A 25388-nucleotide genomic window follows, 5' to 3' on the forward strand; every position below is an offset into this window, starting at 1 on the left:
GCGGAGGAAGGCTGCCACGACCACCATACACTTGGTGAACACCCGGGGGGCCATTGAGAGGCCAAATGGGAACACCCTGAATGGGTAGTGGTGGCCACTGACCACGAATCTGACAAAGGGTCTGTGGGCTGGGATAATAGCAATGTGAAAGTACGTATCCTTCAAGTCGAGGGCAGCGTACCAGTCTCCCAGATCAATGGAGGGAATGTTGGTGGCCAGAGAGACCATGCGAAACTTCACCCTGTTTATGAATGTGTTGTGGTCTCGTAGGTCCAGGGTAGGCTGAAGCTCGTCCTTGGCCTTGGGGATGAGGAAATAGCAGGAGTAGAACCCCTTGCCCCTGAATTCCTGAGGAACGTCCTCTATTGCCCCTAGAGCTGGGAGCGATTTGCATCTCCTGTAAAAGCAGCTGCTCGTGAGAGGGGTCCTTGAAGAGGGACAGGAGGGCTGGAGGGAATAGAATTGGATAGAATATCATGCCCCCACCATGCTGAGGACCCAGCGGTCTGACATGATCTGAGACCAAACATGGTAGAAGCGGGAAGGTCGATTCACAAAATGGGGGGGGGGGAATCCAAGATGGCTACTGGTGCGCCGTCCTCCGGCGCATCTTCAAAAGTTAGCCCACTGGCCCCAAGCCTATTTGGCTGAACCCTAGCCTTGGCGCGAGGAGGAGTGCGGTGGGCGCCTCCTATTATTCCTGCCCCTTCTCCTTGATGGATCTCGTCTAGGAGGCCCAGGGTAGAAGCGGGATGGGGGCTGAGGTGTAAAGGGCTTTCTCTGAGGTCCTGGGGTGCGTAGCCCCCGAGACTTCAGAGTCACACAAGAGTCCTTTAGGCTATTCAGGCCCGTGTCCTTGTTTTTAGCAAACAGGCCCTTGCAGTCAAAGGGAGGTGCTGTATGATATTCTGGACCTCCAGTGGGATACCCAAAACCTGGAGCCACACGCTGCGCCTCATTGCAATGGCGGTGGCCATGGTTCGAGCCGCAGAGTCTTCCGCGTCCAGTGTTGCCTGGAGGGCGGTCCTAGACACCACTCTACCCCCTTCAAGGAGCGCACCAAACTCCTTGAGAGTCGGCCGGGATTAACTCCTGGAACTTAGCCAACAAGCTCCAGGAATTAAAGGCGTATCGGCTAAGCACTGCCTACTGATTCGCTACTCGAAGCTGGAGCCCACCAGTCAAATAGACTTTATGGCCAAAGGGATCCAGCTTCTTGGTGTCCTGTGACTTAGGTGCAGGGCCTGGCTGTCCTTGCCGCTCCTTGTGGTTTGCTGCAACCACCACCAGAGTCCCCGGCTGGGGGTGGGTAAAAAGGTGCTCATAGTCCTTTTGCGGCACAAAGTAGCGTCTCTTGACCCCCTTTAGCCATTGGTGGTATAGAGGCCAGGGTTTGCCAGAGCACCTTCGTGGAGTTCTGAACTGTCCTTATGGGGGCAAGGCCACTCTAGAAGGACCCTCGGGAGTGAGGATGTCCACCATTGGATCCGCGTTCTCCATAACCTCCCCTGCCTGGAGGTTAAGGTTAACTGCCACCCTCCTGAGCAGGTCTTGGTAGCCTTTGGTGTCCATTGGTGGTAGAGTGGTAGATGTGCCCACCACTTCCTCGTCCAGTGAAGAGGTTCCCGGGACGGGGTCTTCCAGCCCCTCTGGTTTTCTGGAGGTCGGGTCAGGTACCTCAGAGCTCCCCAAGACCAGAGGTTCAGGAGCCACCGACGTTGGTGGAGGAGAGACTGCGCTTGCCTGTGGCAGTTCAGCAGCCCTGTCTTGTACGGAGTCCTCAGGGGCCCTAGGGGTGTAGCGTGCCAGCGATGTTGCTGATGGAGGAGTACAGGGGGGCCGACACTACAGATACCGGCCTGGATCCCTGAGCCTGGTGGTAGGGCCTAGGGGTCCAAAAGGGCCATTGTACTGGGCCCTGCCACTGGGGTGGCCAAGTGATGGCTGGTGCTGGTTATTCCGCTGGCCTACGGTGCCGGGACCGGGAGTGGCTGCTTCGGGAGACAGACGATTCGGCGTCCAACTCTGACAAGTATACAGTACCCGACCATGGGGGACCAGAGCCTGATGGTACCAGTGAGCAGTACCGGGGAGACGGAGATCGGTGCTGCAACATCATGGGCTTCCCCCGATGATGAATCAATGGCGATGCTGCCATCGGTGCCGCGACGGATGTTGGAGCCGTCCGCAGTGCCAGGCTTGACACTGCAGTTGTGCCGTCGCCGGTGCTACTGGTGGTGCCTGAGTTTGCGAAGCTAGGTACTGTGCCATCATGGCAATGAGGTCTCGAACTACCTCATGTGTGTCCAGAGTGGAAGAGAGGTCAAGCTCTTCCTCCAAATCGTCCCGGGTAGGGGAGTCCATTCTCACCGGATTCAATGGCTCTGCCACTCGGGCCAGAATCAACGGCATCGGTTCTTGAGCACCAGATCGAGGGTGTCCCGCCGGAGGATGCACCCCACTGGAATCCCCCCTCGGTTTCTTGACAAGGGAACGTCCCCCGTCTGGTTTCTTTTTCTTTATGCGGCACCAGGAACGTGAACGGTGACACCTCATGGTACTGGCCTTGCAGCCTGGGGAGCGGTGTTGGTGCTCGCTGGTGGAGTCCTTCCTCGATGCTGGGACATCCCACACCGAGGCCAGTGCGCTGCACACCGAGGATGCCAGTGTCGGCTCTGGCTGAAGGGCCGACTCCATCAGGAGGAGCTTCAGACGATAGTCCTGCTCCCTCTTAGTCCGGGATCTGAAGCTCCGGCAAATTGGGCACTTATCTGTTTGATGGCCCTCCCCGAGGCACTTGAGACACGTGGCGTGAGGAGCACTTGTGGACATAGGTTTTGCCCACCACTAGCACGCCTTAAACCCCTGCAACCAAGGCATGCCCTGGTGCCGGGGAGAGTAGAAGGGGGGAAAGCCCCCTGAAGTAAGCTAAACAGATCTACAACTATTAACAACTAACTAACCACTATTCACACAAAAACAAGGGAACCACTAGGTAATGCATTTGCAGATACAAAAGACTGAGCTGTTCCAACGACCGTCATGGGCGGTAAGAAGGAACTGAGCAGGCGGCGGGTCAGCAGGGACATATATACACCGCCATAAAGGTGTCACTCTAGGGGTCTCCACAGTCTAACCGATGGGTACCACTAGGGGAAAAGCTTTCCGGCGATGGTGCACACAGTGCATGCACACACCTATTGGAATGCACATGAGCAATCACTCGAAGAAGAACTGTAAGTTTTATATCAGTTTAAAATAATAAATTCATTAATAAAATTTAAAATTAAGTAGCTATCATTTTCAGTACAGTTATCACTGTTGCTATGGATGAATTCAAGAGCAAAGAGTTTGCAATTTCCTAAGAATTTCCATGTCACTTTGGCAAGAAGTTGTACCTATGTTTTTTTCTACTTGCAAACTATGCCTTTGACATTGCTGATTTATACATTTTTAGACATTAGTAACATACAACAAACCAAAAAGGCATTAAAGTGTGACAAAGTATTAATGACAATAACCTGGGGGGAAGGTCACAACCATAAATTGATTAAATGTTTAATCTTTCAGAGCCACTAGAGCAGCAAAAACAAAAAATAAATCTTACTTACCAGATTTGATATATCCGGACAATCTTCAAAAATGCAGTATTTGTGGTATGCCATAAAGGAAGAAAGTGACATCCCATCAAAATAAAGATTAACAGATACTTTGCCCCATGGATTATCTGGACGTTCCTGTTTGAATAAAACAAAGTAGACTACTGCCATAATGCACATAACATCATGGCTGAGATTTTGCCAACATAATAGTAATGAAAGAGGAAATGACTTACCTGTAACTGGCAGTTCTTCAAGATATGTGGTCCCTATTTGTATTCCAAACTTGGGTGCACATGTGCGCCATACACTGAAGCAGGAAGTTTTCACTAGCAGTCTCCACTGATGTGCATGTGCGTGATATGTTACCTCGTGCTCCAGGTGAGGTTAAGAGGCTATGCAGGGAGACGGTCCCTCAGTCACCCTCTTCACACTAAGTAGCGCAGTCCGTACCAGAGGTGACAGTGAGTGGGTATTGGAATACAAATAGGGATCACGCATCCAGTTACAGGTAAGTAACCTCCTCTTCTTTTTTGAGTGATGGTTCCTATATGTATCCAAATGCAGGTGAGAATCAAGCAAAGCTCAGCTTGGAGGCGGGTATGAGGACAAACGAGGTATCGCTGTCTGCAGGACAGCACAGCCCACAGCTGCATCTTCCGTCGCTCCCTGGGCAATGGCACAGTAGGTGGTGAAGATACGCACAGAGCACCAGGTTGCCACCTGGTATATGTCTTGCAAGGGGATGTCCACTAGGGAGGCGGAGGTAGCTGTACGTAAAGCAGTGGGCTGTAATCCTGACTACCTGTAGCACTCTATGATGCAGGTAGAGATGAACTTCGATATGAGCTGTGAAGAAAGGGGTTGGCCTAGCAACCTTTCTGCAAGGGCTATGAAAAGGCATGGAGAGGTGCAAAAGAGCGGGTCCTGTCAAGGTAGAACACAAGTGCACAGCGGGCATCCTATGAATGCAGAGTCCTGCCTGTTGGAGTGAAGTATGGCTTAGGATGGAAGACCAGGAGATGGATTGACTGGTTGAGGTGGAACTCAGAGACCACTTTTGTGAGAAACTTAGGGTAAAGATGCAACAAAACTTTTTATGGAAGTTTATGGGGGAGGTCAGCCTCATGGCTCCCAATTCGCTGACCTGCCTAGTGGAAGTGATGGCCACAACAAATATGACCTTCATGGATAAGTGTGAGAGGAAACATGTGGCCAGGGGCTCGAAGGGAGGTCTGATGAGGGCAGAAAGTACAAGATTGAGGTTCCAGGGGGGAGTTGGTTTAAGGACTGGTGGGAAGTGTTCACCAGCCCTTTCAGAAAGCAGGTGGTGGAGGGGTGGGAAAACACCAAGTGGCCATCCATTGGTGGGAGGAAGGCACTAAATACCATAAAGTGGACTTGGACTGAGCTGAGGGAAAAGCCTGAAGTCTTTAAATCCAGGAAGTAGTCCAGGATGGTGGGGACGGAGACATCACTAAGGGGGAGATGCTGGCATTGCACCCAGGAGGTGAAACGCTTCAATTTCACAGCATAGTAAGCCTGTGTGGAAGCTCATCTAGGTGAACATGATTTGTCGGGGAAGAGTCAACATAGTTTTTGTAAAGGGAAATCATGCCTCACCAATCTATTAGAATTCTTTGAGGGGGATCAACAAGCATATGGACATGGGGGATCCAGTGGATATAGTATACTTACATTTTCAGAAAGCCTTTGATAAGGTCCCTCACAAAAGGGAAACAAAGAGTAGGAATAAATCGCCAGGTCTCAGAATGGAGAGAAGTAAAAATTGGTGTCCCCCAGGGGTCTGTTCTGGGACCAGTACTGTTCAACATATTTATAAACAATCTGGAAAAAAGGGTAAATAGGAGGTTGCAAAATTTGCAGATGATACAAAACTACTCAAGATAGTTAAGTGGAAAGCAGAATGTGAAGAGTTACAAAGGGATCTCACAAAACTGGGCGACTGGGCAACAAAATGGCAGATGAAATTCAATGTTGATAAATGCAAAGTAATAAACATTGGAAAACAATCCCAACTATACATATAAAATGATGGAGTCTAAATTACCTGTTTTCACTCAAGAAATAGATCTTGGAGTCATTGTGGATAGTTCTCTGAACACCCACTCAATATACAATGGCAGTCAAAAAAGCTAACAGAATGTTCAGAATCATTAGGAAAGCGACAGATAGTAAGACAGAAAATATGTTGTCTCTATATAAATCCATGGTACGCCCACATCTTGAATACTGCATGAAGTGGTCACCCCAACTCAAAAAAAAGATATACTGGAATTGGAAAAGGTACAGAAAAGGGGAACAAAAATGATTAGGGGAATTGAACATCTTCCATATGAGGAGAATTAATAAGACTGGGACTTTTCAGCTTGGGATTTGATAGAAGTCTATAAAAATCAAGACTGGTGTGGAGTAAGTAAATAAGGAAGTGTTATTTACTCCTCATAGCACAAGAACCTGGGGATCACCAAATCAAATTCATAGGCTGCAGGTTTAAAACAAACCAAAGGAATTATTTTTTCACACAAGGCACAGTCAACCTGTGGAACTCTTTGCCAGAGGATGTTGTGAAGGCCAAGACTATAACAGAGTTCAAAAAAGAACTAGATAAATTCATGGAGGATAGTGGTTACTAGCCAGGGTGGGCCGGGATGGTGTCCCTACCCTCTGTTTGCCAGAAGCTGGGAATGGGCAACACGGGATGGATCACTTGATCTTTACCTGTTCTCTTCATTCCCTCTAAAGTACCTGGAAATTGGCCACTGTCGGAAGACAGGATACTGGACTAGATGGACCTTTGGTCTGATTCACTATGGCCATTCTTATGTTCTCGTCTGCTGCTTAAGTAGGTGATGTACCGATGTCAAGCAGGCATTGTTTACATGCAAGTCCCATCCAAAAACCAGGCTGTGAGGTGAAGCGAGCCTGGGCTGGGATGTCAGACTCTGCCCTGGTGCTGGGTGAGGAGGTCTGGCAGTGTGAGGAAGTAGATTGAGGGGCGGGGGGAGAGTCTGAAAACCAGAACTGTCAGAGCAAAACAGTTATCAGTAGGGCTGTGGCTCAATTGCAACAGATCCTGCGCAGTATTTGGGAAAGGAGGGGAATAGGGGAAGGCATAGCAGAGACCGTCCCACCACAGAAGAAGGAGAACATTGCCCTGGGAATTGCGCTCCATGGTCCCCCAGGAGCAGTAGAGGGGAAACTTGTGGTTTTTGTGAGTGGTGAAGAAGTCCCAGTGAAGAGTGCCCCAGGCATGGCAGACAGAGCGGAGTGGTATGTGTAGCTCCCACTCTTAATTGAGGTACCAGGTCCACCTGAGTGTGTCCGAAGAGAGTTCTGCACTTGCAGGAGGTACGCTGCATGGAGTAGGACATTGTGGTGGATACACCAGTTCCAGAAGCGGATGGACTCCACACAAAGTGACTAGGACTTGGTGCCCTCCCGCCTGTTTACGTATGCCACCGCAGTGGTATTGTCAGAAAGGAGCTGAATGTGGAGAGCTCAGATAAGGGCAGGAACATATGGCAGATGAGGTGAACCCCGCCTGCATCTCCAGGCTATTGATGTGTATGTGGGCTTCATGCTGAATCCAAGCCCCTTGGGTGGCATGGCTGACCAGGTGGGCACCCCAACTGGCTAGGGAGGCGTCTGTGGTGAGGGTGGTGGTTGGGAAAGGAGTGGCAAAGGAGGTACCTATCATCACTTGAAAGGGTTGGTCCACCATGTGAGGGAGGCCTGGACTGGATGTGAGACAATCAGTGTGGTGGCCATGTGGTCGAAGTGTGGTCTGCAGACTGATAGGAGCCACAGCAGTAGACAGCGCAAGTGCAGATGGGCATGCAGAGTCACATGGGTGCAGGCTGCCATATGCCCACAAAGAGACAGACAGCGGCGCACTCTGGTGTGTGAGTTGTAGTGTAGGGCCATCAGGGCAGCGAAATATCCTGCCAGGAGAAAGACCTGAGTTGCTACAGAATCCAGGCATGCTCCGATTAAGTGGACTGTCTGCATCAGGATGAACACAGATTTCTCCTCACTGAAACAGACGTCAAGCCGTCGAGTGTGGTGAGAAGACAGCAGAGAGGACGGATGATCAATGCCATCTTGGGGAGGCACCAGAAGCCAGTCATCTAAGAAAGGGAACATAGAGTACCCCAGTAGTCTTAGTTGGAGCAGCCATGACCACCAAGACTTCAGTGAAGACTCTTGGGGCCATCGCAGTGTCAAAGGGGAGAAGCCTGAACTGGTAGTGCTTGTCGCTCACGCGGAAGCAAAGATGCCTGCGGTGGCCCAGATGGATGTCGATGTGGTAGTACACATCCTTCACGTCCAGAGCTATGCCTCCTGGGAAAGGGAGGGGATGATGCAAGTGAATGTCACTATACAGAACCTGGCTTTCCTGATATATATATTGAGTAGTTGGAGATCAAGTATAGGGCAGAGTCCTCCTCCCTTTTTCAGGCTGAGAAAGTACGGAGAGTAGAAGCCCTGGGGACTGGGGGCGGTGTCGTGCAGGCTCCTGCTACCAAGGGTAGGTGACCTTGTATGGGGCATAGGGAGTGTGACCGGAAAATTGGTCTCTGTTGCTTCTGACAGGGTGTCAGTGTATATGAATCGGTTAAAGAACAGGTTAAGGACTATTTAGAAAAGCTGGACATGCACAAGTCTATGGGGATGGATGCAATGCAAGTCGAGGGCGCTGAGAGAGTTGGCTGATGTGATTGCAAAGCCACTGGCCATTATCTTTGAAAACTCATGGCAATCGGGGGAGGTCCCGGATGATTGGAAAAAGGCAAATATAGTGCCTATCTTTAAAAAAGGGAAGAAAGAGAATACGGGGAACTACAGATCCATCAGCCTCGCCTCAGTCCCGGAAAAATTATGGAGCAGGTCATCAAGGAATCCATTTAGAAGCACTTGGAGGAGAGAAAGGTGATCAGGAACAGGGAACATGGATTCACCAAGGGCAAGTCATGTCTGACCAACCTGATTGCTTTCTATGATGAAATAATTGGCTTTGTGGATATGGGGAAAGCGGTGGACGTGATATACCTTGACTTTAGCAAAGCTTTTGATACAGTCTCCCACAGTATTCTTGCCAGCAAGTTAAAAAAGTATGGATTGGAAGAATGGACTATAAGATGGATAGAAAGCTGGCTACATCGTCAGGCTCAACAGGTAGCGATCAACGGCTCAATGTCTAGTTGGCAGCCAGTATCAAGTGGAGTGCCCTAGGGGTTGGTCCAGGGGCTGGTTTTGTTCAGCATCTTCATTAATGATCTGGATGATCGGATGGATTGCACCCTCACCAAGTTCACAGATGACACTAAGTTGGGGGGAGAGGTAGATACACCCGAGGGTAGGGATAAGGTCAAGAGTGACCTAGACAAATTGGAGGAATGCCCAAAAGAAATCTGATGGAGGTTCAACAAAGACAAGTGCAGAGTCCTGCACTTCGGACAGAAGAATCCCATGCACTGCTACAAGCTGGGGACCAACTGGCTAAGTGGCAGTTCTGCAGAAAGGACCTGGGAATTACAGTGGGTGAGATGCTGGATATGAGTCAACAGTGTGCCCTTGCAGCCCAATATGCCGTTAGCCTTCTTGGCAACATTAGTAGAAGCACTGCCAGCAGATCAAGGTAAGTGATTATTCCCCTCTATTTGGCACTGGTGAGGCCACATCTGGAATATTGCGTCCAGTTTCGGGCCCCCCACTACAGAAAGGATGTGGACAAATTGGAGAGAGTCCAGTGGAGGGCAATGAAAATGATTAAGGGGCTGGGGGGACTTATGAGGAGAGGCTGAGGGAACTGGGCTTATTTAGTCTGCAGAAGAGAAGAGTGTGTGTGGGGGGGATTTGATAGCATCCTTCAACTACCTGACGGGGGGGTTCCAAAGAGGATAGAGCTAGGCTGTTCTCAGTGGTGGCAGATGACAGAACAAGAAGCAATGGTCTCAAATTGCAGTGGGGGAGGTCTAGGTTGGATATTAGGCAAAACTATTTCACTAGGAGGATGGTGAAGCCCTGGAATGGGTTACTTAGGGAGGTGGTGGAATCTCCATCCTTAGAGGTTTTTAAGGCCCGGCTTAACAAAGCCCTGGCTGGGATGATTTAGTTGGGGTTGGTCCTGCTTTGAGCAGGGGATTGGACTAGATGACCTCCTGAGGTCTCTTTCAACCCTAATCTTCTATGATTCTATATCCCGAGAGACGGGAACATCACTCAAGTCCTTCAAAGAGTGGAGGGACTCATCTGTCTTTGTGGAGAATAGCTTGTTCTTATTGATGGGAAGGTCCTGGATGGAGGTCTGGACCTTCCTGAGGAACCCAGAGGACTGCAGCCAGGACTCTCACTGCATGATGAAACCTGTGGTGAGAGAGCGGGAGGATGCATCCGCTGCATCCACCACAGCATGGAGGCTGACCTTGGCCGTCAAGTGACCTTCCTCCACCAGGGCCTGGAAACACTGCTGTTTGTCCTGCAGCAGATCCTCCAGGAACTCTGTTAGGTTGGCATAGTTATTAAAGTCAAACTTCACTAGCAGAGCCTTCTTGTTAGAGATGTGGAATTGCATGGCCACGGAAATGTATGCCTTATGGCCCAGAAGGTCAAGGCATTTTGCTGCCCTATCCAGGAGGGTGGAGGCATGTGAGTGCTGTCTCGCCTGCTCAGTTGCTGCGTGCACCACTAGTGAAGTGGGGGTGAGAGTGTTCCAGAAGAGGTGTGTGCGAGGGAAAAAAAAGTCAGCCCTTTTTGGACAGGACAAAGTACTGGCGTTCCAACCTCTTAGGTGTGGGGGTACATTGTACTCCACTTAGGAAGTAACAATTGGTTGCACACATACAAAATGGGAAATGACTGCCTAGGAAGGAGTACTGCAGAAAGGGATCGGGAGGTCACAGTGCATCACAAGCTAAATGAGTCAACGGTGTTACACTGTTGCAAAAAAACCAAACTAACCATCATTCTTGGAGAAAGTCCAGAGAAGAGCAACAAAAATTATTAAAAGTCTGGAAAACATAACCTATGAGGGAAGATTGAAAAAATTGGGTTTGTTTAGTTTGGAGAAGAGACGACTGAGGGCGGGGGACACGATAACAGTTTTCAAGTACATAAAAGTTTGTTACAAGGAGAAGAAAGAAGAGAAAATTACTCACCCTGCACAGTAACTAATGTTCTTCAAGATGGTTGTCTCTGCGGGTGCACCACAGTGCCGGTCCCCATCTCGCACTGCCTCAGGCAGTTACATAGCACCGTGCGACCAACACTCTACTCTCAGTTCTGTCTCTACCAAAGTATTTAATATGAAAACTCTGAAGAAGAGGGAGAGTAATGGAGCACACACAGGGACAACCATCTTGAAGAACCTCAGTTACTGCACAGGGTAACTTTCTCCTCTTCTTCGAGGTGTGTCCCTATGAGAGGTCCACTTTAGGTGACTAGAGCATCTGATGATGAATGCTGCTCTAATGCATAACGTTGTCTGAATGTACGGGCTAACACCCAGGCTGCTGCTTTGTAGATGTTCATAATGGTTACGTTGTTAAGAAAGGCTATCAAAGCAGATAGAGATCTGGTGGAATATGTGTGGGTCTCCGGTGGGGGCTGAAGCTGTTGTTGATGATAGCAAAACTCAATGCATCTGGAGATCCATTTAGACAGTCTCTGTTTAGATATGGTATCTCCTTTTGAGAGTTCTGTGATGGAGAAGAATAATTTTGGTGACTTTCAAAAAGTCTTTGTTCTCTTGATGTAAAAGGCTAGCACGCTTTGAATGTCCAGGGTGTGGAGTGCTGCTTCTTGTTTATTCCCATGGGGTTTTGGGAAGAACAATGGGAGATGAATGGGATGATACAGATAGAATGAGGAGGCAATCTTAGTTTAAGAACTTGGGATGTGTTCTTAAGGTCACCTTATTTTTGAAGAATGTTGTGTATGGTGGGCGTCCCACAAGGTCCCCTAGCTCCCCCACCCATCTGGCAGACATGATGGCGATGAGGAAGGCCACCTTCATTAAAAGGTGGAGTAGTGAATATGTTGCTAATGGTTCAAACGGTTGTCCAGTAAAGCCCCTAACATTAGATCATGGGTTCTCAATCTTCATTGCACCGTGATCCCCTTCTGACAACAAAAATTACTACATGACACCAGAACGGGGCACTGAAGCCTGAGCCCCACCGCCCCAAGTGGTGGCGGTGGGGAGTTTAAGGGGGACAAAGCCAAAGTCCAAGGGGGCCTGTAACCTAGCCCTGCCACCCAGGGTTGAAACCCTTGGACTTCAGTCCTGGGCAGTGGGGCTTGGGCTTCAGCTCTGGGTCCCAGCAACTCTAAGCCAGCCCTGGTGACCCCATTAAAATGGGGTTGCGACCCACTTCGGGATTCCAACCCACAGTTTGAGAACCGCTGAACTAGATTAAGGTCCCATTATGAAGTAGAGGTTTGCATTTTGGGGTAAACGTTATGAGGGCCCTTAAGAAAACGCTTGCTGATTGGGTGAGAAAAATCGATAACTCATGGTGGAACCTTTAATAGCTTTGAGGTGTACTCTGATTGAGCTTATGGAGAGACCCAATTTCATAAGTTCCAATATATAGTCCAGTACACCAGAGGCAGAGTAGAGAGGAGACCACCAATGATTTGTTTATTTTGGCACCATATAGTGAATCTCCTCCATTTTTGTAGGTATGTTGAGTAGTTGGTCTAGACTATTTAACAGACTGTACCTTACTTCTCACAAAAAAGTCTATAGTTGGGAACTCCCAATGTTTGAATATATTCCATAGTACTCGGAGGTCCATTTCCCATTTGTGGTCCTGGGAGAGTTTTCCGCTTAGCACATCGGCGGTGGTTTTCTGGCATCCTGATATGTAGGAGGCTGAGATGTTGATGTTGTAACTGATGCACCAGATCCCAAAGTAGCATGGCTTCCGCGCCTAGAGTGTGAGAACATGCCCCCCTTGCCAGTTTATATACAACATGCAAGCAATGTTGTCTGTGAGGACCTTTATGGTTTTGTTCTTGATCATAGGTAGGAAATGGGAGCAGCCATTGCAAACTGCCTGTAGCTTCAGTAGATTTATATGTCGGAGGGATTTCAACAGGGACCAATGGCCTTGGACAGTGTGAGTGTGTTAAGTATGCCCCCCAATCTAGTAGGGAGCAGTCCTGCACAAACATTGTTCGGTTGTGTCCACTACTGTAGTGAGTCTTTTACTTTGTTTGGCATCGTGAGGCGTTCGTTTATACCATGTCTGTGCAGGACACAGACTGTCTGGACCCAGGCTTGCAGGTATTGCATATGCAGTCGTATGTGTTGGATGACGAACATCATTGCAGACATGTGGCCCAACAATTGTAGGCAAGTCCTAGCTGATGTCTGGGGACTGTCTAATGTGGAGATCAAATTGAGTAACATCGTGAACTGTTGTTGGGGCAGAGAGGCTGTAGCCTCCAGAGAATTGAGGTAGGCTCCGATGATCTCCAGTTTCTGCACAGGTGTTAATGTTGATTATTGTGCATTTATTCGTAGCCCTGGATGTGTGTAAAGAGTTACTGTGTAGCCCAAGATGCGTGAAAAGATTAGCTTCTAGTGCCTCATGTTGTTGATGCTTTCAGCAAACGATCATCCAAATAGGGGAATGTTATGATCCCTTGTCTGTGGAGGTGAGTCACCACCACCACGAAAACTTTCAAAAATAACCATGGGGCAGTGGATAGTCCAAAAGGCAGTACTTTGTACTGAAACTGGTCTGCTCCTAGAACAAACCTTAGGAACCTCCTGTGTGATGAATGTATTGTTATATGAAAATATGCATCCTGGAGGTTGATGGCTGAGAACCAATCCCTTTTTTCCAGGACTGGAATTATGGTTGCCAATGTGACCATCCTGAAGTATTGGATCTTCACAAATTTGTTGGGTTTTCTTATATCAAGAATGGGCCTCCATCCTTCAGTTTTTTTCTGGGTTAGGAAGTAATGTGAATAGAATCCCCTCCGTGTTGTGTTGGTTTGGTTCTATTGCACCTAGATGTATGAGGCGGTTTACTTCCTGTAACAGGACATGTTTGTGAGAGGGATCCCTGAAGAGGGACAGGGAGGTATGGTGGGTAGGGGGGATGGAGGTAAATAGGATGGATTAGCCATTTTCAATTATTTCTAATACCCATCTGTCTGACGTGAGGTCTACCAGGCTGGGTTAAATGGGGTCAGACAGTCTCTGAATGGATGGGAAGTAGCAGGTGTTTCCAGAACTCAAAACTGTGGGAATCTTGGACCAAAACCTCAAAATTGTTGTTTTGATGGAGGATGCTGTGATGTCGAAGGCTGTCGTCATCTTGCGGATCTCTGTCTCTGTGGGTCGTACTGCCTGTGTGGTTGTGTGTAAGGTGCAGACTGAAATTTTGTGATGCGTAGTACTTGTCCTCTTTTTTCTTGTTCATAGGTGTGTAAATGCCCAGGGGACTTCAGCATCAGTCTGGAGTCCTTCAACATATGAAGGGACACAGTTTTAGCTGCAAATAGTTTACGGTCTTCAAACAGAAGATCCTTGACCGTCGATTGTACTTCTCTGGGAAAACCAGAGAGGTGTAGCCAGGATGCGTGTCACCTGACTACAACTGTGGCTACACCCTGCGGTGTCTGTGGAATCCAGTGAAGCTTGCAATGCTGTTCTAGCAAGAAGATGCCCCTCAGAGATGATGGCTCTAAATGCTATACCTAAAGGAGGTAGAGAAGGAACTGGGCGGGGGGAGGGTTGGCACATGGTGCTATGTAACTGCCTGAGGTTGTGCAAGATGGGGACAGTGCATGTGTGATCGAACCAGGCAGTGCTACTACAAATCTGATTACAAGTGCAGGGGTGCAAAAACATCTGAAGTGGAGTTTGAGATCCACTTGGAAAGTCTGGGGTGATATTGCTGGGCCCTTGGATCTTTCTGTTGTGGAGAAAAAAGCCTCGGGGACATCCTGAAAGCCTTTGTCCTGTCCAGGTAGAAGGCCAGGGCTCTCCTGACATCTAGGATATGCAATAGAGCCTCTCTGTTGTTTTGGTGAGGCTTGGGGTAGAAGATTGGAAGGTGAATCAACTGATTCATGTGAAAGTGAGAAGTTACCTTAGGAATGAATATTGCATGTGGTCTAAGCATAACCTTGTCTAGAAAAAATACTGTGTAAGGAGGATGCATCATCAGAGCTGCTCTCTCTCCTATTCTCCTGTCTGAGGTAGGGAAAGCTGTTTTCATGGATAGGTATGTTAGTGAATAGGTGGCCCTGGGTTCAAAGGGGGGCCTAGTCAGTCCTTTTAATACAAGGTTCAGGTCCCACGTGGGGTCGGAAGTTGAGGCAGAGGGAAGAGGTTTACTATGCCCTTGAGGAACATTTCTGTAGCTGGGTGCGACAGCACTGAGTATGGATCTATAGGTTGGTGAAAGGCTGTAATAGTTGTAGGTGGACCCTGAGAGAACTCAGAGGTAGTCTGGACCATTTTAGGCTTAAAGCATGGTCTAGGATATGTGAAAGAGTTAAGGATGCTGGGGAGATCTGTTGGAACGTGCACCAAATCTGAAACTTGGACCATTTCTCCAGGTAAGTGTGCTGTGTTGAGGACTTTCTATTGTGTAATAGAACCTCTTGTACCTCTCTTGAACAGGGGCTTTCTAGGTGTTGAAATCAAACAGGAGCCATACCTTGGGGTGGAGAATCCCCAGGTTGGGATGTAGGGTATGTCCTTTGCTCCATGAGAGGTGGTGTGGACTGGCTGGGAGAGAGATTGGTGGACATGTCGCTAGCTGTGACAGGTAAGGGTACCAGGTCTGTCTTGGCCAAGTAGGAGCGATCAGAATGACACAAGCTCTGTCCCTTTTTATTTTCAGCAGGACCTTCGACAGTAGGTGAAGTGGAGAGAAGGCGTAGAGAAGGTCCCTGTTCCAAGGAAGGAGGAGAGCATTGCCTAAGGAGCGTTGTCCCATCCCTGCTCTGGACACTTCTTGTTTAGGTAAGTGGTGAACAGATATGTAGATGGTTTCCCCCTCTATCTAAATAGGTTGTGAAGTACTGACAGGTGTATCTCCCACTCGTGGTCATGTGGGAATTTCCAACGGAGACCATATGCTATCGAGTTTTGTGTACCTAGGAGTTACGCCGCGGATAGTGCAACATTGTGGGAGATGCACCAATTCCATAATCTCACTGCTTCTGCGCATAGGGAAGGCGATCTGACTCCCCGCTAACGATTGATGTAGTACATACAGGAAATGTTGTCTGTCAGGGTCTGTGTGTGTGATCCCGTGATGAGCACGAGAAAATAAGCACAGGCATTCCTGACCACACTCAGCTTGAAGAGATTGATATGGAGGGATATCTCCGTGGGCGACCATTTGCCTTGTGTCGTGAAGCTGTTTAGGTGCACACCCCACACTATGAGTTATGCGTTGGTGGTGAGAAGCAATGACTGATGTTTGTGAGAAGGGGATCCCTTTGCAAACATTGTCTGGGTCCTTCCACCACTTTAAGGAGTTTTTTTTGTCCTGGTGGGTAGTGCCAGGGATTTGGCCAACCTGTATTTGTTCGGTCTGTAAACTGAGCCAAACCGTATTTGGAGGCATCATCGCATGTGGAGCCTGGCATGAAGTATCACGGCTGTGCCTGCTGCCATATGTCCCAAGTGCTGGAGGCAAAACCTTGCTGGTATTTGTGGGCAGCTTTGAATGGTGTCTATGAGTGTGACTAAGGATAGGAACCTGAGTTGAGGTAAGAGTGCTCTGGCCTGTAATGCACTGAGGTTGGCCCCTATGAATTCCAGGCACTGCACTGGAGGGTTGACATCTGGATGTTGATCTGTAGACCAGTTCTGTAAACAAATGTATCATAGTATTGGTGACCTGATGAGCCTCCTAGAGAGATCAGGCTCTGAGGAGACAATTCTCCAAGTATGGGTAAATCATCGTCCCTTGAGAGCACAAATGAGTGGCCACCACTGACAGAACCTTGGAAAATACCCACAGGGCCAATGGTAGCCTGAAGAGGAGTACTCTGTATTGGTAGTGGTCATGTCGCAGAGTGAATCTGAAAAATAGTCTATGAGCCGGTAGGATCAAGATGTGAAAATAGGCATCCTGGAGGTCGAGGGCCAAAAACCAGTCTCCCTGTTCCAATGCTAGAATGATCATTGATAAGGTGATCATCTTGAATTTTTGAGCCTTGACAAACTTCTTGAGAGCTCTGAGGTCTAGTGGGGGTCTCCAACCTCCCTTCCATTTGGTATTCGGACGTAAGAGTAGAACCCCTTGCTTCAGATGTTGAGGTATTGGTTCTATGGCTCCTATCTGGAGGAGGTGATCCATCTTGTGTCGTAGTAAACTCTTGTTAGAAGGGTCCCTGAAAAGGGACCGGGAAGGGTGCTGTGGAAGGGGTTCAGACAATCTCTTGGACCCATCATACTGATGTTATCCATCCCCAGGCACTATGGAATGCTGCCAATTGGTGGCCAAATGGGTGTGGAACGATGGTTGGCTGCGTCAGTCAAGGAGAGTGGTCTAACCATGCCTTGACCTGCCCGTCAAAAGTGGCAGATGTAGAGGGCTGGGACAAAGATTATGGGCCAGATGGTTTCTGTTTAGGGAATTTCCATTTCTTTCTTTACAGCTCATAACGGTGCTGAGTTTGGTACTGAGACGTGTGTGATCTATGCTGGGATTGGGGACTAAATTGTCTCTTTTGTCCCACTGTAGAGATACCCAGTGACTGGAGGGTAGCCCTGGAATCCTTCAGGGTGTGAAGGGAGGTGTCAGTCTTCTCGGCAAAGAGCTTTGTGCCCTCAAAGGGAAGGTCCTCAACCGTGGACTGCACCTCATTCAGGAATCCTGGCAAATGAAGCCATGATGCTCGTTGCATCACCACAGCAGTGGAAATGGATCTAGCCCCGGTGTTGGCCATGTCAAGGGCAGATTGCAGAGATGTCTTTGCCACTAATTGGCCCTTCTGGATAATGGCCTTGAATGAGTCATGATATGCTTCTGGCATCTTTTCCGTAAAGTCATTCAGTGTCAAGTAATTTATGTAATCATATTTTGTTGTGAGGGCTTGGTACTTGATATGAAATTGTAGAGTGGTTGAGGAGTACACTTTTCTAACAAACAGATCAAGGCACTTCTAATCCCTGTTATAGGGAGAAGGCCTAGACTAGTGTTGTCGGACACAAGAGTTGACAGCGTCCACCATGGTGGAGTTGGGTGGCGGTTGGGAGAATAGGAATTCTGATTCCTTAGTGGGGACATAGTATTTTTTGCCCACTTGCTTGCAGGTTGGGGCCATTGATGCCATAGTTTGCCATACAGTCTTTGCTGGGTTTTAAATGGCCTCATTAATCAGAAGAGCGATCTTTGAGGAGGCCAAAGAATGGAGGATATCAAAGAGTTGATGGTGGGTATCTAGGACTGCCACCCTCTTTGTCAGTTCCTAAAAGAGATGAAAGTCATCTGCCAAAAATGGTGGAGAAGGCATGATGGCTTTGTCTGGAGGAGGAGAAGGAGGATATGGTCCTTGGAGTCACTTCCTCCTCGGTACCTGCTTCCTGTTCCTTGAAGTCTTGAGGAAGTTCTGAATCCCTGAATGGTGCGGCCCAGGGAGTGCCTCTCGAGGATTCTCAGGCAAGGCTCGGCACTCAAGAGGCATGTTGCGGTGTGCCGCCCAAGGGTCCAAATTTGGCGGCATATGGTGGGGGGGTGGTATAGAGCCTGGTGGTGCTCAGATCAGGACGATGGTGGTGGGGCTATCTATGGGTACACCCTTGAGTTGTTTTGATAGTGAGCACCATATGAAGCTTGGGAGGAATACTGCGATACCTCTTCTGGCTTGCTGTCTGAACTGTCGCTGGAAAGCAGAGGAGCATGGCATGACCGTGGGGATATTTCCCATGCTTGGCAGAGGCTTGGTGCAGAGGTCTCAGTATGGAGAGGAGGGGACTCCGGTGCATCTGGCATGTGGACGTCTTTTGAATGGCAGAGTTCTGCCTGTACCAATGGTCCTAGCATCTGAGGCAGTGCCAGGGAGATAGGATAGTGTCTGCACTGGTCGCTCCTGCGCCAATTGAGCCATCGCTGGCGATACCGATGCAGGCTCGCATACCAAGAGCGTCTTTTTAGAGGAGTGCTTACTCCTGTCCTTCAGTGCCGATGATTCGGTACCTGTGCCCATGAGTCCATGGGACTGTCAGTGGTACCAATTACAGGCAGTTTCTGTGAGCCATGAGTGCCGGACTGAGATGCCTCAGTGCCGAAGATACGAAGTGAGATGGTGATTGCTTGCCGCTATTTTGGGGCTTGCTATGGGGGGGTTCCTGCCCTCTTCTTAGAAGATTTTAGAGAGGGGTCCGCAGCCTGCTTCTTCGACCCACAGCCCTTAGATGTAAAAGGCTGTGGGGAAGACTCACATCTACCATGTGACTGAGGTCAGAGAACTGCCTCTATGAAGATAACCTTCTGGCGGAGTGTTCTTGTAGTCAGGCTACGAGCATGTAGGACAGAGAATTCCGACTCCGAACATGCAGCGGTAAGAAGGAACTGAAGGAGTGTCGCACCGCACAGCCTCTTATAACCTCACCTGGAGCATGAGGCAAATGTATGATGCACATGTGGGTCAATGGAACTGCTGCTGAAAACTTCCGGCTCATGTGGCACATGCGCACCCACATTTGGAATACGAATAGGGACCATCACCCAAAGAAGAATTCAAAGTTGTGGTTCTTTCAACCAGCACAATAGCTTAACCCCCATTACACACTGATAGAGTTAGCAGTATACATATTAAAGCAAATTAGGAAACCAACATGGATTCTACCTCTATCTGCTCTTGGGATGGTAGCATTGAAAATATGGCCTCTTTCCTTCCAACAAAGGTCTGGTTCTGTGTGTGCAAATACCCACCACACCATGGCAGCCAGACATTGCCTGCCTGAGAATGAGCCAGCATTTCACTCTCACATCTTACTTCTTAAGATGCCTAAGTATATCACAAGTGATTTGAAATGGCAATGTGTTTAATTTTTCAAACAGTATTAAAAATACATTTAAGCAAGACTACATTTAATCTGAACATTAACTGATGAATAAGGCTAAGATTTAGACATGAGTATTTTTAGTAAAAGTCATGGAGAGGTCATGGGCCGTGAATTTTTGTTTGTTGCCCATGACCTGTCCATGACTTCTACTAAAAATACCCATGACTAAATCTCTGTTCCTGAGGCCCCTTTGCTCTGGGGGCCTCCTGCTCCAGCGGTGGGGGGGTTGACTGTACCCGGTGGCCCAGTGCTCCAAAGACCCCAGGACCGCTCTCCTCCAGGGCCGCCCTCAGGACCACTGCTCCAGCCATCCCTGGGACCACTGTTCAGGCGCTCCCTAGGGTCAGCCACACGGGGAGCGCCCAAGAAGTGAACCAAGTGGCTGGCCCCGGGGCCACTCCAGCAGCAGCCAGTCCTGGGGCAGCCCCAGGACTGTTGCTCAGGTGCTCCCTGGGACTGCTACTGCTCCGGCGCTCCCCGGGGCCAGCTCCACCATCTGCTTTTGAGGCACACCCTGGGCCCAGCTGCCCAGGACCGCTCAAGCAGCGGCCGGTGTGGCTATCCCCAGCGATTGCCCAAGTGGCTGGCCCTGAGGCCACTCCAGCAGTGGCCAGTGCAGCTGGCCCCAGGGCTGCCCCCAGGACCGCTACTCTGGCGCTCCCCGAGGCCAGTCACACCGGCTGCTGCTTGGGCACTCCTGGGGCCGCTCCCAGGACCACTCTCAGGTTCTCCCAAGCAGTGGCTGGTGCAGCTGGCCTTGGGGTCGCTGCAGCTGTCACAGAGGTTGCGAAAAGTCATGGAATCCGTGGCCTCTGTGACAGAATCATAGCCTTACTCATGAGTTAAGGAGGAGTTCTAATGTTAGTACATGAAGGTACAAAGGATTTGTATAAGTCACAATGGTAACAGCCACACAAATACACTTTGGTATCTTTAAAAACTAACATTGAAAGCCTAAAAATTGTGACAGGAGTCACAGTTAAAGCAGAAATTATGTAATGTGCTGTCATTATGCTATCTATGACAAATTATCTCCTGAGCCAGGTAGAAGTTACTTTGTTCAGGAAAAGCAACTAGTTTTATTCCTTCCATCAAGTATGCCTAATATACATTAAAGGGAAAAAAACATTTAGAGTTTTATTCCTTATGTCTGAACATAAGTTAAGTTACCAGAAGATGTATTTTAACAACTCTCTTTGTCAGTAGTTCTTGAAGGAGTTCTACAGCATCCTGCTGCCAAATATTTCCAACCTAGTTAGTGAGAGGGGAAAACACAAAAAACTCAAACACTTTTAAATATTAACAAGCACAGTGCACTAAATCATGTACTCCGTATGTATTTTCACCATAATATTCTACAATACAAATGTCTACTTAATAAAACCCAAGACTTATTTGACTCTTTTCCTACAGTTAAGAGTTAGTGCACTATGTGGTATTAGCCAATACCCATATGTTAGTCGTAGCATACATCACATTAATAGATATTATGTACATGGTATTAATATAATATACATTATACATAGGTGGATAGTGGGAAGTTATGTTAAACGAATTAATTATACTCTTCCCACAATTCTTTCCACCCACATTAAGCATCCCACAACACTTTTTGCAATGCTGAATTCAGTTTTGGCATAGAATATAGAATATTTGTCAAAGCAAAGCTGCATGAATACTTTGTACTAAGTACAGTTAGGGACTACTTACATGGCTCATCAACTTGTAATGTAATATTCAAAATGAGGTATGGGAAACCATAGGGAAGTACCAAGCACAAAGATGGCACACACTAGTGGATTAAACTTTAACTGATGTGTAAAGAGTTTTGTAACTTGTAAAACCGTACTGTAAATACTACACCCCTACCTCGATATAACAACCTGACATAACACAAATTTGGATATAACGTGGAAAAGCAGCGCTCCGGGGGGGCAGGACTGCGCACTCCAGTGGATCAAAGCAAGTTCAATATAACGCAGTTTCACCTAAAAAGCGGTAAGATTTTTTGGCTCCCGAGGACAGCGTTATATCGAGGTAGAGGTGTACTAGCTGAAACGTGTATCTTTGAAGCTGTAGCCCATAGGATTATTTTGCTAGCTATTATATCCTACTATTCCAGCCAGCAGTATCAATTAATGTGTTTCTTTTTCTGAAATTAATCCATTGTATTTTTATATTTTATTAATATTAATTCCTTGGAATTTAGGATGTGTTGAGGAATGTGTTTCCTAATAAGTTTTGCTGAAATGCAAGAAGCCTACCGGCCTGTAAGATTCGGTAAGATCTGCTATATAGCAAAAAGTAGAATTAGTTATAAGTGTGTCAGCATAAAAGCTGGCAACCTTTGGCACAGATAAGAATGGTCCCTGAACTTTGGGGAACCAAAGGGAAGAACTATCCACATCACATCACAGGTTTGTCCGGCTTCTACAACCGGTTGGTAACTGCAGGGTACACCACAACTTGGAGCTCGTCAAGAGAGCCTAGGTTGGCAGTTTTGGAGCGAGATAATTCTTATTAATATATTTAGAAAATAAGTGTCATAATCCACTAACCTATAGGATAAGGGTACCCATACATTTCTTAGGGTACAGAAATAAGATTTGGGCATAGTAGGTTGGGCCTGAATCACACAGGTCAGGATCGTATAAAATACCTTGTAAGGGAGTCCTTTTCTTAAACCTTCTTCTTGTACTTGCTTGGAGTTAGTTTTTTTTTTCTTCTTAATGACTTCTTAGGGTCTTAAGCTCTTAAACTAAGTTCTACTTCTTAGATCTTTTCATCTATCTATTCTATCAGCTCAGCTTGTGCAGTATAATGTAACTACTCAACATTCCTAACCATTGGGGAAGCCAACACCATCGCATAATCGGGTATGCTAGGAGTGAGGCTGGTCCTTCACCTCCTATTACCGGGCTCTCAAGGAAGGGTGTGAGTATGTTAAGTTAAGGTACTTATATTAGAAATGTTACCACCAGGGTTTTGGAATTCTTTTACTGTTTTGCAGTTATAAGTTTCATTGCATTTCTTATTTTTATGTTAATGTCAATAAAGATTTTATCAATTTGGTATTGTCCTCAGTGTACGCATTCTTGCCAAGCACCCCGAGAGTCCTCTCCCAATTTAGAGAACTCCCTGAGTTCTTGAACTCTGTAGTCTGAATTGGATAAGAACCTATAAATCTTCTGGTCGGATGTAATCAGTGGCGAGCCATAAAAGCTAACCCATCAAATTCAGGTCAACAAAGCACACCTTCTGGGTAAGCTGAACGTGCGGCAATCTAAAAACTGCTTCCCAGGAGGAGGGTAGGTATGTCCTCCTTTTTGTATTATATTGTTTTGTCTTTAGACAATAAAGTTGAATAAATTTAATTATTTGGTCTCCTGAACACTTTTTAACAATGAACCACAAATGTAGTCAAACTGGCTATATCTTTTAGTCAATAGTGGCAATTCCTTGGCACAGTAGTGGTAAATTCTACAGAATACTGTATATTCTGCAGTCATGAGATGCAGAGACCATTCGGAATGCAAACTTTTTTTTTAAACCCAATAAAAAGCCATTTGTGCATGTTTTCCCTACATATTTTGTATTGCTGCCTCTCTGTATGCTGTAGAAACATGTTATAAAAAAAGTTACCTCTACCTTACAGTAACCGGAGTTCTTAGGGATGTGTTGTCCATATGTATTCTACTGTTGGAGTGCCTGCACCCCAGGCACACAAGATTTGAGTCTTTTGACCAGCAGTGTACGTTAGGGCCACACATGTACCCCTATGTGACTTCATGTTCCTGTACCAAGGCCATTAAGGTGACAGTAGGCCTAGTTGCCACTCAGTTACTTCGCCACTGTGCAATCCAGGTTTTATAGGATTCCATAGCAGCAGGGAAGGAAGATGGACCGTGGACTACATATAGACAACACATCTCAAATATAAGTAACTTCTTCCTTTCTTCAAGTGCTCATCCATTTTTTTTATATATATATTTTCCACTCTTGTGACTAGAAAGCAGTGACTTGATGCGAAGGAGGTGGGTGCTGAGCTGGTGGATCTAGACTAACTAGTTTGTAAGAGATTTTAATACAACCCAAAACTCATTTGAATAGCCTTTGGGTTGATAATCAGCAATGCCAGAATAAGCTTAGACAACTACCTGAAATATTTGGTCCTTTGCAAATAAAAGGAAAGAGGTTTGTGAACATCTAAAGTATGCAGCCTAACCTCTCCTTGATTAGAATATAGTTTAGGGAATATATTGGTGGGTGAATCATTTGGTTTAAATGGAAGTTTAACTACTTGAGTAAGAACTTGAGATGAAGTCTGAATGATACTTTATCCCTATGAAAAACTGTATAGGGAGGTCTTTCTGTGAAAGGCTATATTCACACACTTCTTCTGACAGATGTACAATTGCTATAAAAAAGGAAGTCTCCATAGAGAAGCATAATAAGGAACAAGTTGCCAGGGGTTCAAATGAGGATCCAATTAAGCCTGTCAAAACCAAATGAAGATACCATGGGGAGGGAGGTTGTGTTACTGGTGGAAAAACCCAAACTAGGTACTTATGGTATTTAACCATAATGAGATGGGGAAAAAAAACTAACTCTTGATAGGAGGATGATATGCAGAAATGGCTGCCAGGTGTACTCTGATGGCTGTTTAACAATCCAAAGTTCTTCAGTGAAGTAAATATTCCAAACGCAGTTAAAAATAAGTCAATGGGTTGCAGGTGACACTGTTCACACCAAATCCCACATCTCTTCCATTTAGCTGCATAGGTTTGTTTGGTGGAATTTTTCCTACTTTGTATCAAAATATTTTGGATATCCAAAGAACAAAACCATTTATGAATGACATCCATCCAATAGCCAGGCTGAGAGATAAAGGGAGGCTGGGTTTGGATGTAAAATCTTCCTTTTGTCTTGAGATATCAAATCTGGTAAAAGACGTAAAGGTTTCGGTGAATAAAACAATAAGTTCAATCCTAAGTATCAAAACTGCCTCAACCACCCAGCCCCTATCATGATGATCCTGCAGCACCTTGTCTGTTCTTTCCAAATACCCTGGGAATTATCTGGAACAGAAATCGAGACACTTTTTGTTGTTTATTACAAGCAGTTCTAATGATTGATGACCCCATTCCTGGAATATAACTGTACAACCGAATCTTTGATCATCCACCCATGGTCTGCTAGAGCACTTTGCAGACTGAGGAGATATATTGCTCTGAGAGATACATGATGCAATATGCACTGGTTCCATAGCCGAAATGCTTCCTGACACAGCAGAGATGAGCATGTCCTTCCCTACCTGTTTGTATAAAGCATAGCCATGGCGTTGGTTATCAACTGGTCAGTCCTACTCTTGATTAAAGGATTGAAGACAGCACAGGCTCTGTGAACTGCTCTGAGCTCTAACATATTTATGTACAATTCAGTCTCCTTGCAAGTCCATTGGCCTTGTGTCTGATGACGGTCCAGGTGCATTCCACTCCCCATCCCAAGAGGAACTCATCTGTCACCAAAGTCTTACTGAGAGGGGTGAAGAAAAAGGTACAACCTTGCACGCCTAATTGAGGTCTTTCCACCAATTTAGTGATATAAGATTTGTGAACGATCATCAGAGACATATCCTTAAGATGCTTTCTCAGCATGTATGCAAACTCTAGTCAAGCCTGCACACAACGCAAGTGTAATCTTACATTCTG

General features: G+C 47.1%; 1 protein-coding gene across 3 annotated transcripts in view; it reads right to left on the reverse strand.

Annotated features, from left to right (window-relative positions):
- Positions 1 to 25388, reverse strand: part of RNF17 (ring finger protein 17) — a 207735-nt gene that overhangs the window by 33482 nt on the left and 148865 nt on the right. For all 3 annotated transcript variants that reach the window (XM_034758815.1, XM_034758813.1, XM_034758812.1), the window contains 2 exons: positions 20848 to 20928; positions 3612 to 3737 (listed from right to left, as the gene is read on the reverse strand). In XM_034758815.1, the coding sequence (XP_034614706.1) occupies positions 3612 to 3737; positions 20848 to 20928 (207 nt within the window). The remainder of the gene's footprint in view (positions 1 to 3611; positions 3738 to 20847; positions 20929 to 25388) is intronic.

The sequence above is a fragment of the Trachemys scripta genome, chromosome 1 (genome assembly GCF_013100865.1).
Source record: "Trachemys scripta elegans isolate TJP31775 chromosome 1, CAS_Tse_1.0, whole genome shotgun sequence".
NCBI classification, from domain to species: domain Eukaryota; kingdom Metazoa; phylum Chordata; order Testudines; family Emydidae; genus Trachemys; species Trachemys scripta.